General features: G+C 57.5%; 1 protein-coding gene across 1 annotated transcript in view; it reads left to right on the top strand.

Moving 5' to 3' along the window:
• Positions 1-18,605, top strand: part of CDH4 (cadherin 4) — a 675,895-nt gene that overhangs the window by 612,856 nt on the left and 44,434 nt on the right. The window contains exon 8 of the mRNA XM_055265685.2: positions 17,160-17,297. Coding sequence (XP_055121660.2) covers positions 17,160-17,297 — 138 coding nt within the window. The remainder of the gene's footprint in view (positions 1-17,159; positions 17,298-18,605) is intronic.

Raw genomic sequence — 18,605 nt, 5'->3', positions numbered from 1 at the left:
TGATAGGAACGCTGCCCAGCCTCCTGGGCTCAGCTCCCCCTGCCCCTACAGATCATGGCCACTGGGCCAAGGGAGGGCCAGCAGTCCCAGCCACCCAGAGATCTCCCCACCCGCTGGCCAGGCCCCAGTGAGACTGACCCGGCAGCTGGACCCCCTGCCCAGGCCGGACACCGAGGCAAGGCAGGGCCAGCCTGCTCCCCCAGGCCCACGGCAGACACAGAGCGGTACCTGCCCCCACCCCCCACCCCCTGCTGTCAGCAGCTTCAGCGTGGCCTGCAAAATGTTCCAAATAAAATACTCATTTAAAAGCCATTAGAGGTGTGGTTGACAGACGGAGATTTATGAAGATTGAGGGACATGAGGAGACGCTGGTGTTGCGGGCGCTGGCGTTCTCCGCTGTGTGTGCCTGGGGATGTGAACAGGCCGGCTTCTATCCGACGGGAGGCCCCGTCTGGTGCATCTCAGGTGTGGTGTGCTGGAGAGGGCGGTCCCGTGTCTTCCTCCTCCAGGGCTCTTCAGGAACATAGATTGTGTGGTTATTTTCCTTGATGATCCTTCAGCTGCTAACATTCGATTCCAGGAAGATCCATTTCTGTCTTCTGTTTCTGTCTCGTGCGTGTGAAACAAGCTGGTTGATGCAGTAAAACCTGGGACCGCCATGTGGACTGGCATCGTGGGAGGACAGCAGAGCCATGGTCCAGGGGCTCAGGGGATGGTCATGGGGCTGGACTTTGGAGCCATGACCCCTGGAACATCCCTGGGATGCATTGTGTGACAACGCGTCTTTAGCTGGGAGGACCCCTGGCCTTCCTCGGACCCCCAGGCGGGGGATGGGGTGTAACCCAAATGAGGCCCGGCCCCAAGCAGACTGTGACAGGGTCATCACGAGGAACCACGGGGGCCCCAGAGGGAGGCCTGCGTGGACACAGACGGGCGTGGTCGTCCCAGAGAGGACAATAGGCCCTGGCCTACGTGAGTGGCTGGGAGCTGAGCTGCAGGCCTGGGGCAGCTGGGGCAAAGCTAAGGCCCCATCGTGGCCGTGGCATCCTCATTCCCAGCCACGATCAAAACAAGACCTTCATGGGCAGCACATGCCCGGCAGCAGGACCCCTCCCCACTTCTGTTCCCCCTGCCCCTTTCAAACTGAGCCCAAGCCTAGGGACATCCAGGTCCCTGAGCTGCTCCCTCCGCAGGTTCGATATAGCCCCTGGCTGGAAGGTGGCTGTGGGTCTTGAATCTGAAACAGACCTAGGCGTGGCCTGCAGCTGGCTGCATTTGGGTACAGAGACAGTGTTGGGCGCCCTCAGGGCTCCTCGTGAGCAGAACCAAAGGTGTTCATGTCATTTCCATGTTATTTTCCTTGTGCAAACGAGTCTGTTTCCCCTTCTAAAGGCACCAGCTGGAGGGCTTCTGTTAGAGAAGCTGCCTCCAGCACGCAGCAGCCATGTCCCCGGGCCACCGCCTGGCCCCAAGTCTTCAGCAGCCCCTCCCAGTGGGGACACTGAGGCAGGCTCCCCTCCCCAGACATGGAGAGGTCATCCCCTTGGGCCAGTCTCTGCAGCAGTTTATGGCGGTCTCAAGGTCGTAGGTGACCTCTGAATTTGTGACCCCTTGGCCGGAGGAGACGCAGGGCCCTGGCCTTAGCCACCCCCCTCTGCCCGCTCAGCCATTCCAGGTCCTGTCTACCGCCTGCACACCGTCTGTCCCACTTTTTGGCCTCTGCCCGGGAATAGAAGTCCTGGAAGCTGCCAAAGACTCGGCGGGGGTGTGCCGAGGCCAGGGCGCCGCTCGCCAGGGCTCTGCTTTCAGTGTGGTCCGTGCTTAATGTTCAGAGCTGCCCTGCTCTTCCTTCGCCCACCTCCTGGGGCCATCTGAATAATGGTTTGTAGTTAACCGCTTTTGCAGCAGGGGAAGCACGTTGTCGGATTTCATCAGTAAACAGTAAAACAACAGCAGGTTTTAAGACAAGGGCTCCAGGACCACTGTTGCCAGGTATTAGTAAACCCACGCAGGCGGCCACTGACAGCAGCGTAGACGCCAAGCGAGCACCAATTCAGCACCCCCGGGGCCTGGCCTTCACCCAGCAGAGCCACTGTCCCCCTGGGCCCAGGCCTGCTGGGCCCGAGAAGCTGATTTCCGTCTGGCTTGGCCTATCACAGAAGAGCACACGTCGGGACCATTTCTCCACCAGCCCAGCTTGCCTTGCCTCGGCCAGACAGCTCAGCCACTTCTGGAAAGGACACATCAGTAGTTCCTTTTTCTCTTCCTCCCCCCTTAGAAAGATTCATCTCCCCTGCCCTTGTGCAACAAGCAGAGTCCTGGGGGGAGGCACCAGAGATGCTTCTCAGCACCAGCCTCCATCTGACGGAGTGACTCGTCTTTAGGAAGAAGAAAATCCACAAACATCATTGCCGCCGTGTCTAATTAGGCAGAGCTATGTAAATTGAGCGCTTCTACATGATTAAGATGTCAGGAGAGGTTTCGATAAGACCTGAGCAGTTCAAGTGTCTCTCGTGTACCAGCCGAAGATGCCCCACTTGCTAATCCTATTCATCTGGCGTTGTTTCCTAATTAGAATATTTATGGCCTAATGAGGAGGTGAACGTGCCGCCCGAGCCCCGTCCTGAAGGTGAGAGTGGGCTCTGCAGGCGCAGGCGCCATTGCGATTGTTGTGCAGTGAAATTAGCACTGGGCCAGCGTTGTTCTCAGCGTCCCTTCCAGGCTTCTCCCAAGGACGTGGATTTTGTTATTAGAAACTGAATCCGGCCTCCCGGTCCTATCACAAGAGGACTATCACCTGGTCACCTTCATCAGCTTGAAATTTCTTCCCAAACGAGGTGGGCCAAATTCGTGATCTCCTGGTCTGAAAGGATTCTGGGGAAAGCAAAACCCACACCTCCCTGAACATCTTCAAGACCCTCTGCCCGCCCGGCGCTGTCATCCGATGGATGGAGAGTGATAACGGGGCTTTGTTCTACCACTCGGGATATCGTTCTCACCACCATCGACTTTAGTTAATGTATTTGCATGATTTAAATTCCAGTAGAAAGTGTTTATCGGTGCCCAGAATGTCCCCTTTCCATTTGAAAGCGGCGTGGCATTCTGAAGGCGTTTCTCCCAGGCAGCGAGCCTCTCGTAAGCCCCACCCAGAGGCGTCTGCCTGGGGAGGGCAGTGGCCTGGGGAAGGCGGGGTTCAGCGTTTCCCGCTGGCTGGGTTTTGAATCACTGTCATGGAACCCTGTTTTGAAGACACTGAATATGACTATGTCGTCTCGGAGAAAAAAAATATTAGCAACTGAGACAAATCTGCTGACCCACCTTGGGCCGGATTTGTGCCCCTGAAGTCTTCTTGATCTCCCCTCCGCCCCCTCCCAAAAGAAGAGAAGAGAGGGAAGAATAGCGGTGAGAAGGGGGGCCCAGCCAAGGAGCCGTCATCTTGGGGCTTCCACCTCCCTCCAAAACAGAGGCCTCGGCTCCCGAGTCCCATAGCGTCCCCCAAGTGTGGGGCACTGAGCAGCCCCATGAGGACCCCAGGCCAGCAGGTCACCCCCAGGATGCAGAGGCCGCCACCCCTGGCCTTGGGGGTGAGGGTTGGATGCAGAGAGAGGGTTGGGGTTTGGGCGCGGCCCCCACACAAGATGAGGTTCCCAGGCACGCCAGGCAGTGCGTGCTCTGAAGGTTAGGCCACACATGAGCTGGTGCCCACCGCTGCTGTCTCAAGGTTTCTGAAGGCCAGAGCTGGCAGGTGTGGCCACCCAGCAAGGTGGGAAGAGGTGCCAGTGAGTTACAGAGTGAGGGCCCCCTAGGCCCCAGGAGGGCAGGAACAGCGGTGCTAATGGTGACCTGGTTTCATGGGGGACCCTGGATGGCAGAGGAGGGGGCTGAGCCACAGGATGGCCCAGGTGACCCCCGACCAACTCAGGCTACTTCCCGCCGAGGTCCCTCCCTGGTGAGGAAGCTGAGTGCCCCTTACACCCACCAGCATGTAGGGGTCCTGCTGCCACAGGGCATGAGTGTCAGCCACGCTGAACAGGGTCACAGCAGAGCAGGGTCAGGACAGCTCCTCCATCCACGGACACCACTGGAGGATGAGCCTGCAGCCCCTGAGCGGTTCTCCCACCGTGGGGCCACGTGCACACGGTGTGATCTCCATGCCTCAGGAACCTGCACTGCGAAGGGAGGGGAGGCGATGGCCGTGGAGTCTGAGGGGAGGCTCCATTCCAGCCGTGGCATTTCGTAACCAAAGTGCCAAGTGTGGGTCCGGGGCAGGGCTGCAGGAGAGGGAAGCGGTGGCTGCGGAAGAAAGAAACCATTTCATGGTGCAGCTCCCCAGCGAGCCACTCCCGTGAGCCGGCCGCAACATGAACAGTGGCCAGGATTACGGCCCTACCTGGCAGCAGCGGCCAAGACTCCCGCCTCAGAGCCTCCAGTGGTCAATTAGTCGACCGCTGTTCATCTGCCTTTGGAACCAGGCCCAGGCGGCTGGGGTTGTAGCTGGAGCAGGGGCCAGCGTCTCCATCTGAGAAGGGCCAGCGCCAGGCAGAGGGCAGGAAGAGGAGGGGGCGGCACGTGGGGGGCTGCAGGTGGGGAGGAGTGAGAACCCGTCACAGCCGGAAGTCCAGGTCCCCTGGGGGCCACTGGCCCAGCCACAGACCTGGCCCAATCAGCATCCAGAGTGGGTTTAATCATGGTCCCCAGAAAAGCTATGTCCACACCCTGACCCCTGGCAATGTGACCTTGTCTGGAAAAGCAGCCTTTGCAGGTGTAAAGATCTGGAGATACAATCGTCCGCATTGGGGTGGACCCTAAATCCTTATAGAGGCAGAGGGAGACACAGGGGAGAAGGCTGCATGGAGACAGGGGCAGAGACCAGGCGATAAGGCTACAAGCCAAGGGCACCTGGAGCCGCCAGGAGGTGGAAGAGGCAGGACGAGTCCTCCCTCAAGCCCCTGGATGGAGCCAGACACTGCCCACGCCTCCACCTCGAACCTCTGGCCTTCTGGACTGCTGTTTTTAAGCCACCTCATTTGACCAGACCCTGACAGGAAGCGGCCCGACTCAGGCCCTTTTGCCGAGAAGCCTGTGTCTGGCTTTGTGCTGAGGCTTTATTGGCACACAGCGTGGTTGACCGTCTGCACATGGGCGGTGCCACGCTCTAGGATGGCACCGTGACGTGAAAGTCAGGTTACTTAGGAGGAAGGAGCGGGGACTTCCTCTGCACCCTCGGCGGCACGGCCCCTTTGTCGGTCAGATCCAGGGTCTCAAACCCAGAGACAGGTTCCACCACAGAGGTGCAGTTTGTATTAATCTTGTTTTAACTCGGCCAGCGTCAAAGCAGGAGATTTCTATTCAAATCCTGCCCTCTGGATTCTCTCAAGATTCAGATCCTCTGGTCATGGGGCCTGCTTTCCTGCAAGGCGCCAGGAGGCCTGGGCTAAGGGAGTGACCACCCAGGACTCTGAAGCCCCTGGCCCGGGGGATGCAGCCCCTCCCTCCCGGTGCCCCCACGACAGGCCCAAGGTGCTCCCTGAGTCATTGTGTGCCCTGGGCCGGAGGGTGCAGCCCCCTCCCTCCCGGTGCTCCGACACCAGGCCCAGGGTGCTCCCTGAGTCACTGTGTAAAGCTGTTTTCCCTGCCGTGGAGAAATACTTCCTCTAGGTCTAACAAAAGTGAGAAATTGAAAGACAAAAAGGCCCGTGTGTCTCAGGAGAATGGGAGAGGGAGTGTGTCCGCGGAAGGGCTGGATATTCCCGAGTGTTTCCCGGCACCCCAGGTGGCGTGGGCTGCCCCAGCCCCCTGCCCCTTCCTATCTGTCCGAGAAGTCACCTGGCCCGCCCTGCAGGTGCCTTTCCTTCTCTTTTATGTCCACCATCTCCCCCACACCCGACAGAAGCCACTCAGACCACGGGGCACCTGCTCCGCTGTCTCCAGCCTCTGCACATCCCCTGCTCTGTCCACACCCAGAAGCCCAGCGATCCTGTTCAAACACCAGTCTGAGCTCTTGTCTTCTCAAACCCTACCATGTTTCCTGTCTCACCCAGAATGAGAAACAAACCCAGCCCCATTCCCCCGGCACCCCAAGCCCGCCCTGCCTGCCCCAGGGCCTTCTCGCTGGCTGTTCCCCCCGCCTACAGCATTCCTCCCGAGAGCCCCACGCCTCAATAGCCACATGTCTGCTTAGCAGACAGCCCTGCCTGCCACCCGGTTTAATGTAGCGCACTGAGTGCCCTGTCCCTCTCTCCTGCTGTGTTTTTCTACGCGGCCTCTGTCCCCAGCTGATGTGATACTCTTTGCTATTTGCTGTCGGTCTCCTCCCCTAGAGCCATGCTTCCAACCTAGGGCGATGTCTTTCTTGGGACACTGGGCAAGCGGTGGCATCTGTGGTTGTCACAGCTCGGTGGGGGGCGCCGCCGGCATTGCATGGGTGGAGGCCAGGAATGCTCAGCAACCCTCAGTGCCCAGGACACCCCACAGCAAAGAACGACCCAGCCCCAGGGCTGACAGTGCCCAGTTTGGGAAAAGCTTCCCCAGAGCATCAGCCACAGGAGGGCAAGGGCTCCAAGAGCCACTGGAATCCATGGCTCAGAAACCCCAGGCCCCTGGAGAGCTCAGGCACGTGGCCTTCCACAGTCGGGTGTGACTGCCCGGCCCCTGGAGAGGGAAGTGTTGTCCTCTGTGACCCAGGGGTGGGGGGCCAGGAGAGGCCCCAGGGAGGAGCCCCCAGTGCCTGCTGGACTGACGGGACCTCCCCTGCCTGCCCCCATCTTGTTCCTCCCAGACATCTAGACTCTTCGAATCACCAGCAGTCATTCCTGGCAGCTCCTCTTCCCTCTGTGCCCAGCAGAGAATGCGAGAGACAGAGAGACAGAGAAAGAGACGGGGAAACGAGAGGGTCCCAGCATCCCCACCCCCACCCCCATGTGGTGGGTTTTGTGGATTTAGGAAGCAGAGACCTTTGGCCTCCCCTGCCCCCAGTAGCAGGCCAAGGAAGGAATCGCTGCCTGGAACTGGGACTCGCTGCCTGGAACTGGGAAATGCTGGTGTTTTCTCTGGGTTTGATCCAGCTCAGCGCAGCAGAAAGCAAACCTGGCTACAGAGTGAGAGGGGAGGGTCTGCTGGAGTTGGGCTCGTGGGGCACAGTGCAGAGGCTCTGGGCCACCAGTGAATGCGGCCAGGGCTAGGGACACCGGAGGCTCCAAGGGGTCATAAAACCCACAAGAGCTGAGGCAGCTGCATGTCACTGTCCTGGCTGTGCAAAGGCAGCTGAGCAGAAGGTTGAGTGAGACACGCTTCCTTCAACGCAGCAACCCGGACAGCTAAGGGGCCGGGTCCCCGGGTTTCAGCCCCTCATCCTGGAGGAGGCAGAGTCTGCGGAGCCAGGAGTGGTGAGGGAGAGACAGTGGCAGTGGGCGGTCCATGAGTTTAAAGGGGTGAGCAGGGTGTTCAGGAGGGAGGGAGGGAAGATGGCCACCCCTTGGGACTCCCCGTGTGGCCGTGCCCCTGAGCAGGGGTGATCTCTCGGTGACAACCTGGGGGCACCCAGTGAGGGGCTCCATGCTCAGCCCCTCCCCACCCCAGGCGAGGGAACCTCAGAAAGGAGCCCTCTGCACCCCCGGACCTGTATTTGAAGGCTGAAGGGCTGAGCACCTCACCTCGGGGGCCTGCTGCTGCTAGTTCCTGGGTACCCGGGAAACTCACCTGGACAGGTGGGATGTGCTACCCAAGCAGTGCCTCCTCCCAGAACAGCAGCAGCCCCGAAGGGCTGAGGGGTTTGGAGGAAGGAGAAGGCCCTGCGGTGGGGGCAGGGAAGGCTTCCTGGAGAGGGACTCAGCCTGTAGGGGAAGGTGCAGGGTCGGGACACCGGCTGGAGCCCTGGGCTAGGAGTAGGCATAGGGTAGGCCCCAGGTCCCTTCAGCCTGGAGGGTCCCTTCTCTGATAGCCTAAGGGTCAGCCTGCAGGCCCAGCACAGAGCCTGGCCAGGACCACTGCCAGCCAGAGGCAGCCCCCACCCCACCGGCTTGGTGATGCACACTAGAGTGGACATAGGGTGCTGAGTCCCTCGGGGCCCTGCAAGGCAGCGGGGACTGAAGTCGACACACAGTGCGTTCGTGCCTGTGCCTTGAGAGGGAGCTCACACGCCACCCAACACACCCTTTAACTGTACCCTTCAGCGGGGTTCCGTGGTCACGAGGTTGTGCAACCATCACCTCGACTTAGCTCCCGGACTCTTCCATCACCCCAGAACCATCACTCCCATTTCTCCTTGACGCCCTTCCCCCCAGCTCCCCCAGCCCCTGGCAGCCCCGAATCTTCCTTCTGCTTCTATGGATTTGCCTGTTCTGGACATTTCCTGTAAGTGGGCTCGTTCCACGCATGGCGTTTCGTGTCTGGCGTCTCTCACCGAGCGTCACCATGGTAGTTCGTGTCTGCGTTTCATGCCTCTTTATGGCTGAATAATATTCTGCTGCATGTGGCAACCACGTTCTCTGTGTCCATTCATCACTCAATGGACACTTGGCTGTTCGGCCCTTTTGACTGCTGTGAATGGTGCTGCTTTGAACGAGGGCATGCAAGTGTTTGTCAGAACCCCTGGTTTGAGCTCTTTTGGATACATACCCAGGAGTGGAGCTGCCAGGCCCCGTGGTGACTCTTGTGAGGACCCCCAGCCTGTTTTCTGAGGTGCCTCCACTCCCTTCTCCCACAGCATCTAATCTTCATGCCAGAGTCACATTTTCAGGCTCCGGACAGACCCCAGATGCTGTGCAGCCTGAGGATGAGACGCAGAGCAGGGCCTGGCCCTCTGTCTGCTCCATCTCTCAGCTTCCGAGGGGATGGAGGTTCCAGCAGTGACAGCTGGGAAGGCCCTTGGGAAGTGTATGGTCCGGGAGGAAGCGGTGGGAACAGCGCTGACCTGAGAGGAGCTGGAGAGCTCCCAGAGCAGCAGCCGCCGTCGCGCTGGGACTGGCTCCGGCTCACCAAGAAGGAAGGGATGCAGGGCATCTGCAAGCCTGGGCTGCAGGGCCTTGGGACTCCTTTTATACCCCCATACGGACTGCCTCTAGGTGCAGAGAGCCCGGAGTGGGTGGGGGAAGCGTGCTTGCATCCTGGCAGATAAGACCATCCCTAGATGGTGGCTGGGGTGGGGGCAGCATCCAGGAGAACTTCAGGATCTGAGCTCCAGACACAGCTCCTGCCAGGGTGCCTCATTGGCTGTGTGGCCAGCCAGCCAGTGCTGGGTATGGGCAGGGCACACTCGACTCAGGAAGCTTTGATGCCTTTCTAGGGCAGGCAGGCCGCCTGCATTATTGATGGCTATTCTGCAAAATTTACATGCTGAGCTATGGGGAGGGGAGCAAAAACCCCAGGGATGGCCCACTGTGGTTCTCTTCTCTTCTCTTGAACTTGAAAATGGCCAAATCACTTTTTAATGAATTCACTGCGGCTCCACTGCTGATGGCGTGGCTGGCTCCAGAGACCTCTGCCATGTTCTCTGCACCCGGCAGAAGCAGGAAGGGTAGGGGCCCCAGCCCAGGACATGAGCAGGCATCCAGCAGGGCACACCTGGCTGTGCAGGACTCCCGCTGCCCGCCCAGACACCTCCCTCGAGGGTTGACTTGGGGAGTGGAGGTTGCACATGTCAGCCATGGAGAGAGGACACTGGGACGCTGGTCCAGAGCTGAGTCCTCAGTCATCTGCTTGTCCTATGAGGGCTGGGGGGCACTTGCTGGCCTCCGGAGCACTCACCAGCCCCTGACTTCAGGGAAGCCCCAGGCCTTCATCTTCTGCAAAGTAGGAGGGCACCATGCCCCTGTGCCACACAGGCCCTTGGAAGGCTGCACACAGCGAGGTCTGTTGGGGCACCGGGAGGAGGTGCCAGACACTTCTGAGAACAGGGCCTTGCCCTGTGGTTAACGTGGGGCTCCCCTCGCCTGCCTCATAGGAATGAAATGCACTTGACGGCAAAGGGTGCAGCTCCATGTAAGCCTTTTAGATAAATATGTTGAAACCTCCAGCCAAGCCAGCCCAGGCCCGCTACATGCAGACCAGCCACGTCTGCAAGGAGACCTGTCTGCGGGAGCTCCCATGACCACCTCATGAGCACATGCCTGGGTCCTGCCCACCCACCCTCTCGCCCCAGATACCATCCTGGAAAAGGGGGAGATGGAGACAGTGATGAGGTCAGGAGCCTGACCCCACCTCCCCAGTGCTCCCAGGGGAGCCAGGCCAACCCTGCCTGGACTTCAGAAGCCCCACCAACGGGAAGGCCACTAGCTGCTTCCAGGGGTCCCTTGGGAGAGTTCTTCCTTCCTGCGGGTCTAGCTTCCTGCCCCTACCCAGCCAGGAGACACCCCTGCCCTGCCTGTCGAAATCAAGACCCAGCTGCCCTCTAGTGGCAGTCAGCTGCACACACACAGACACAACACATGCATGCACATCCATCACATGTGGGTTTACATGCATACAGCGGTGCACACATACACGTGTGTATACACGCACACACAGGCATGCACACTCGTGCACAAGCACGCATACACACACATGCACACACACAATACACTGTACATGTCTCTGGATTTCTACAATGCTTGATTTATTTTCAATATATAGAAAAGAATACGTTTCTTTCCTATACATTGAAAGCACCGCAGCCAGGGGTGGCTTCCATGAACCGGCTCTGATTCAACAACTGAAGAAATGGAGACTTGGGGAATGATGTCATGCTGCAAGTCTGTGACAGCGGTTTCTCTGCGGGCTGACATTCTTCTCCGCTTGGATCCCTCCCTTGCCCGCCGGCCTGTGTCAGTCTCCTGTTTTCCAGTCTGGTCCTTCTGGCAGTGCCATGCTGCGGGAGGAGGCAGCAACGGCCAAATAAACATGTAGCTGAGAGCAGCCTGGGGGCCCCACGCTGCAGGATGGGTGGCTGAGGGGGGCCGGTGCAGGCAGGCAGTGGGGCACCGCCTGAGGGGACATCACGCCCAGGAAGGAGGCTGCTGAGAGCCCCCTGCAGCTTCGATTTCCAAGTCTGTCCTGGGAGGGGGAAGAAAATCGGATTTGTAAAGAACAAGAGAAACTTGGGTGAAAAATGAAGAGTGTCCACAGCGAGGCTGCCTGCTGCCCTGTCAGAAAACCTGATTTCGTTTCCTGGGGGAGCAGGGACTGAAGTGAGATGCAGCCACATCCCCGCAGAGCCGCCGCCACTGCCGGTACACACAGATGGGGCACGGATGAAATGAGGCTCTGCAGGCAGGATCCCGGCCCCTCGCCAAGGTGGCATGGGTATCTGACATTTGGGTTCGCATTGGCAAGCCTGTCCACCGCTGCTGGCACTGTCCCCAGCCCATCTCTGCAGCATCCTACCCAGAGGCAGGGCCAACCTTCAGGCCCCGTCCAGCCGCTGTGAGGGAGGGCCGGGTGCTCACAGGTGGAGAAGAACACGGCCCAGGGTGGGGAAGCTTCCAGAGGTGGGCTGGCTGGTCTCTGCCTTGATGAACAGGAGGGTACATTTTCTTTCTGTTGGGATCCTGAGGCACAGAAACCTTGGGGAAAGGACCTCTGCTATGGGTAGTCCAAGGCCTCAGGCCCAGCGAGTGTCTGGACACACATTGGTCTGCAGTTAGAAGGCAGATCTTGATCCTGAGGTTGCCAACAGCAGCCAGTCAAGGGTGGCGCCAGCTCTGCTGTTTCTATGATGTCCATCCCACATTCAGGAGACCCAGCGGGCATCGGGCCGATGTCACCGTGGACATCATTGGTGCCGCCTGAGTCCCATCCATAACAAAGGCCTGAAGCGCAGACTGACACAGTGTCAGGGACCCTAACCGGTCCCCTCGCTCTGCCCTGGTCAGCTGTGTAGAACTGGGGAGGTCATGGGACTGCCTGGCCCTCACTGGACTTGGTCTTCCCCTCTGTAAATGGTAAAGAAACATGAGCTCCACTGACCACGCAGTGTGACACCAGTCACTGAAATAGTAAACAGGAACATGCAGCCAAAACTGGGTTTTTATTGTTTCTCTCCCCATTGTTGGCTTTCTCCCTTCCCTCACAGCCTCCGCATTAGCCCCCAACAATGCCCCGTTCTGCACCATGCACCTCATACCTCCTGCCCCAGCCCTGCTGTGCCTGCAGCTCATGCTGTCACTCCCTCTTCCCTCTAGTGAGCCCCCACCTTCCTTCCGCAACCAGCTCCCCTCGCACTTTCGTAGAAGCCTCTCTCACCTCCCTCAGTTTCCTTATCTCATGGATGGATGAGAGGACCTCAGCTTCCTTATTGGTTGGTTGTAATCCACCTGACATAAGGAGAGGTCTCTCTAAAGGATGGATGGATGGATGGATGGATGGATGAGTGGATGGTGGATGATGGATGGGTGGGTGGATGGTGGATGATGGATGGGTGGGTGGGTGGTGGATGATGGATGATGGATGGGTGGGTAGGTGGTGGGTGATGGATGAATGGATGATGGATGAATAGATGATGCATGGATGGATGGATGGATGATGGATGGATGGATGATGGATGAGTGAGTGGATGGTGGATGGTGGATGATGGATGGGTAGATGGATCGATGATGAATGAGTTAGTGGATGGATGGATGATGGGTGGATAGATGATGGATGGTGGATGGATGGATAGGTGGATGATGGATGGGTGGATGGATCAATGATGGATGAGTGAGTGGATAGTTGGATGATGGATGGATAGATGATGGATGGATGGATAGATGGATGATGGATGGATGGATGGATGCATGGATGGATTATGCATGATGGATGGGTGAGTGGATGGTGGATGGTGGATGATGGATGGGTGGATGGTTGGATGATGGATGGATAGATGATGGATGGATAGATGGATGGTGGATGGGTGAGTGGATGGATGGATAGATAGATGATGGATTAATAGATGGATAATGGATGGGTAAGTAGATGGTGGATGGATGGATGATGGATGGATAGATGGATGATGGATGGGTGAGCAAATGGATGGATAGATGATAGATGGATAGATGGATAATGGATGGGTAAGCAGGTGGTGGATGGTAGTTGGGTGGATGGATGGATGATGGATGGATAGATGATGGATGGATGGATGGATAAATGGATGATGGATGGATAAGTGGATGGATGGATGATGGATGCATGGGTGGATGATGGATGATGGACAGGTGGATGGATGGATTATGAATGGATGGATGGGTGGATGATGCATGATGGATGTGCAGATGATGGATGGGTAAATGATGGATGGATGGATGGATGGGTAAGGGGATGGGTAGATGGATGAGGGAGAAAGGAAGAAGGGGAGCAGGTAAGGGTTAACCTACTGTGAGAAAACTATCAAAGTAGGATATAGCACCCAAGTAAATGTAAGCTATTTCTGGGTTGTTTTTTTTTTTTTTTATCTCCTTGACTCCAAGTTCTATTCATCTTGGTAAATGTCAGCTCTGTTAGACACGACTCATTAACTTGGTTCCCTCAACAGATACCGATTACCTACTGTGTGCCAGGTCTGTACCTGGCACTTTGGACACAGAGCTGGACAAGACTCAGTCCTCGTGGCACTCTGGGTCTTCCAGGAGAGTCCGGCCTGCAGCAGATGTGGGCAGGGTTGTGGCTGTCCGGGTCACGCTGCACGTCCAGGGTTAATGAGGGAAGCAAAATCAATTCCAGAGGCGTGAGGAGAGCTCATTCTGGAAGGAAGAGTGGGGTCTCACCAGCGGAAGGAGGGAGAGGGACAACACACCCGCAAGCACAGAGGGGCAGGTATAGGAGGTGTGGGGTGCACAGTGCAGACAGGGCGCCGTGTGGGGCAAATGTTGGGGTAATGAGGGAGGGGAAAAAGCCAACAGTGGGAGAGAAATAATGAAAACCTGGTTTGGGCTGCACGTTCCTGTTCACTGTCTCAGCAACTAGTCACGGCTGTGCGGTCAGCAGAACACACAGTCATGTCCCATTTTACAGAGGGGGTTGCCAAATACAGGAGGCCAAGGTTGCTGACGGCTCTGCAGCCCGCAGGCCCCTCCCTGTCCTGCTGAGCCTCACAGCCTCCCCCTGGAACCCTCTCCTGCAGGGGGCCTGAGCCGCCCACTCTCCCCGGCCCTGCAGGAGCTCTGAGTGCTGCAGTCCTCCCCCCTCTCTCCAGGTGACTGATCCGCTGCAAGGACCATGCAGGCATAGGCCAAGAAGCAGTTTCCTGCCCTTCCAAGAGGGCCCTGACACCTGCCTCCTTGAGGGAGATCTCTCAGAACAACCAGGGCTGCGTGATGAGGCACATGTTGGGGCTGGAGGGCCCAGGAGCCAGCGCCCCCACTGCACTGAGCCCTGGCCCCATGTAGGCTGGGCCTGGTCACCAGGCCACAGTCACCCTGGTCTGGGTGGGAGGCCATGTGGAACACCCCAGACCCTGATTGGCTGCCGTGTTCCCACCTCCCAGGCCTAACCGCACCTCCCAGTCCTGCCCTCAGTTCACCCTGTCACCTTCAGGCAGTGTGACTGCCTCTTCCTGGAAGCCTCCCCTGGATCTCCAGCCCTCCCTCCCTGAGATGCTTGTGGCCTCACTCTCAGGCCTGTCCAGGTGGCAGTGGCTTATACTGCCTGATATTGGAGCCCAAGGTCAGCAAACGTCTTCTATAAAGTACCAGGTGGTCCATATTTTAGGTTTTGTGGGGCATACAGTCTCTGTGCAGATACTCATCTCTGCCTTGCGAGTGTGAAAGCAGCCATAGATAATGTGTCAATAAAAGAGCATAGCCATGTGCCAATAAAACGTTATTTACAATAATAGTGATGGGCAGATTCAGCCCACAGGCCATCGCTTGCTGTCATGTATAAGTTGGATCCTGTGATGCACTCAAAGCCAATTGTTGACTCACAGCTGTCCACAGACTGTCCAGACACCTTATGGAGCACCCAGGCCCCTCTGTCATTCCTCAGAGCTTCTGTTGCCACCACAATCACTGGCAACATTAACTTGCTGTCATGGGGCACCTACTCTGTGTTGGGCCCACGTTTGACCCTGGAGACACAGTGGGTGATGGATGAGACAGCCATGGCCCCCCAGAGCTCGGGTTGGCAAGGGTTACAGACAACGATCAAGGGAGGACACAATAAATGTAAAAGTGCAAGCCAGGAATGAGTCACGGATGAAGAGCAGGCTGAGCTGAGAGCATGCTGGGCTGGGGGGCCAGGAGAGAATTCCATGGCAAAGGGACATCTAGGGGCTGGGGAGCTTGATTCAAGATGAGGCCACAGAGGGGGTTAGCAGCCATGACACATGGAGTGCTGCGGCCATGTTGAGGGTTTGGGTGTATGCCAGGGAGCTTTTGCTGCATAACAAAAGATCCCAAAACTTAGCAGCCTAAAACAACCACCATTTATTTCTATTTATTTAGCTCACAATTCCACAAATTGGCAATTTGGGCTAGGCTCAGCTGGAAAACCCTTCCATCCTTGGCTGGGGTCATTCATCCGTCTCTCATCAGCTGCCAGTTTGGCTTGGGGCTGGCTGGTCTTGGAGGGAAGGAGGAAGGAATAGAAAGACAGAGGGATGGAAAGGTAGAAAGAGGGAGGAAGGGATGGTGGATGGGTGGGTAGGTGGATGGATAAATGGATGGGTGGGTGAATAGAGGGATAGATGGATGGATGGGTGAGTAGAGGGATGGTGGATGGGTGGGTGGGTAGATGGATAGATGGATGTGTGGGTGGATAGAGGGATGGTGGATGGGTGGGTGGGTGGGTGGATTGATGGATGGGTGGGTGAATAGAGGGATAGATGGATGGGTGGGTGAATAGAAGGATGGTGGTTGGGTGGGTGGGTGGATAAATGAATGGGTGGGTGAATAGAAGGATGGATGGATGGGTGAGTAGAGGGATGGTGGATGGGTGGGTGGGTGGGTGGATGGATGTGTAAATAGAGAGATGGTAGATGGAGGGGTGGGTGTATAGATGGATGGGTGGGTGAATAGAGGGATGGTGGTTTGGTGGGTGGGTGGATAAATGAATGAGTGGGTGAATAGAGGGACAGATGGATGGATGGGTGAATAGAGGGATGGTGGATGGGTGGGTGGGTGGATAGATAGATGGATGGATGGGTGAATAGAGGGATGGTGGATGTGGGGGTGGGTGACTGGGTGGATAGATGGATGGATGATGGTTGGAAAGAGAAAAGGTTGGTGACCATCTGCTGTTTGTAATTCCTTATGGAGCCAGTTTATGGAACTTGAGCACGTCTCACTGAATCACACTGCTAGGAGCTGGTCTTTTCCCTTAACCTCTTAGAGAAGCACGACTCGGGATTGTTAGTCACTTGGAGAGCATTTCACAGGGTCCCCAGAATCCCCCTCCCCTAATGGTACTGCTGAGAGGCAGGCTGTGCCCCCCCGCCCCACAAGCTTGTCCTCAGCTGTCATGTCAGAAGTTCATGGCCTCTGGGTCAGAACAGATGTGTGGAAAAGCCACCTCTGCCAGCTCAGGGATTTTGGCACTTACAGACTCCCAGCAAGGGCCCTGCCGAGAAAGGCCATGAGACTCCTTCAATGCCTAATAAAATGCGCTCATCCCGCCAAGCCTTATTTGCCATTTAAAGCTCACACCTGCGCCTGCACGGTAAACTGTCAGGACCGCATTTTCCAGCAGAAAGCATGCTTGCATCTCCACACCTGCAAAGAGAAGGGAGAGGGTTTGTCTTTTCTTCCCATTTGAATGTCTGACCTGCAGTTCAGCTGGACAAGGTAAACATTCAAGCAACGAAGTCCCTCCTGACCCGCGTCTGTGGGGTATCCCTCCCTCTGCAAACTGTCCCTGCTTGGCTTTCTAGACTGAATGCAACCCCAGTGCCCTCTGGGCTCCCCTGTTCTCCTCGCTTCTATCTTGGCACCAAACTTGATCTGCCCCTATCAACGGCAGGGCCACTGAGATGAAAACACAAGCAAACCTCTTCATGCCGCACCTTAACGCGTGGCAAGGGGAGGAGAAACTTACTCCGATAGGCAGTATCAACCGGGAGGCTCGGAGAGGGCCCCGCGCCCAGCACACAGCCCCCGATGAAAGAGAACTGGTTCCAGGAACTCCGTTCCTGTGAACGGATTTCTTTTCATAAGTGCCCTGTCAATTAAAACCCAAACTGATTTTCTGTTCTTTCTCAACTGGTGTCTCCCTTCCAGAAAGTTCAGCAGTACACAGTCATCGTTCAGGCCACAGATATGGAAGGAAACCTCAACTATGGCCTCTCAAACACAGCCACAGCCATCATCACGGTGACAGATGTGAATGACAACCCGCCAGAATTCACCACCAGCACGGTGAGTCCCTCGAAGCTGCCCAGTGACACGTGGCCCGTGCGGGGCAGGAATGCACTGGTGTGCGGCGCAGCCCCTCTCTCTCTGCGCTCTGCCTGAAGGGCACTTGGCAGGTAGCGTGTAAGAAAGGCCCTGGGCAGCACAGGCTGCTGTGTGGAGTGGCTCTGCTCCTGGTGTGCGCGGTAGGAGAGAGGCCGGGGCTCAGCCAGGGAGGGGACCTGCGTGCGGAGGTCGGTTGCCGCCTGGGAGGCATCTCTGTGATGTCTGGAGGAGTTGACTGGTACTGTCTGGGCTGATGTCACTGCCACTTTGGAAGGCCTGCGTGTGGGACCTGCTTGGGGGATGCCCAGATGGGGCCTTGGTATGGCGGGTCCATCCCTGTGTGTGGAACTTGGCTGACCCTCTGTGGCCTGCTGTCGGCAGAAAGGGGGTTGTGACTGGGCCCCATACCGGCTGCCTGGGACCTGAGTGACCATTCACTGAATGTTGTTGAAAGTCCACTGTGAGCCCCAAGCCCCCAGTTCACAGGGGACCAAGCTCTGTCTGGTGGGAACATGGTGGAGACAGGGCTATAAGGCATGCAGCCCCCACTTCCTCTGGATCCCAGCAGGGCAGCTTCCCTTGAAATCTGCAGAGGCCACCACGCCAACAGACATTTGATGACCCCACTTCCCTGCTGCCCAGCGATCTGGGGAGGTCCCAGCCTTGGCTGTCACCTTGCTTACCAACCAGGACCCTTTGTGGCGACTCCCTGGGTCCGTGGGGTGTGACACTGTGTCCCCAAGCTGTCATTTTGGGCCCCGCGTGGCAGTGCTGACATCATGGGCACGTGGCCCAGCCCCGGGAGGCCCTCTAGAAAGGTCAAAGGCACCAGGCTGGGACGTGCAGAGGGGTGGGTCAGCGAGGGCTCCCAGAGTGGTCGTGGCCCTGAGATGTCAGGATCTCAGGGTCTTCTCTGCTCCTACAACCATATCACCTGCTTCTCCCCCAGGCCTAGGCCCCTGCAGAGCTGTGTGTCAGTCATGATAGCAATGACAGTGGCAGCACCAGCTGCATCTATGGAGCTGCCCCTCGGGCACCAGGGTGCAGAGCTAGCCTCTGATCCCAGCCAACCCCGACAAACCCAGTGACAGATGAGGACTCTGGGCTCCGGGAGGCTAAGAGGGAGAGGGGAAGGGATGGGGTCAGGAGGGAGACGCTCCTCCCGGTGGGTGGGCCGGCTTGCTGAGAAGGCAACGCAAGGCCAGAGCCCCTTGCCACAGCGGCCTTCCCGCATCCGGGCCTCCTGCATCCCGCATCCCAGGCCTGGGG

The sequence above is a fragment of the Symphalangus syndactylus genome, chromosome 24 (genome assembly GCF_028878055.3).
Source record: "Symphalangus syndactylus isolate Jambi chromosome 24, NHGRI_mSymSyn1-v2.1_pri, whole genome shotgun sequence".
In the NCBI taxonomy this organism is placed as follows: Eukaryota; Metazoa; Chordata; class Mammalia; order Primates; family Hylobatidae; genus Symphalangus; species Symphalangus syndactylus.
This window is presented reverse-complemented; position numbering and strand designations above follow the sequence as displayed.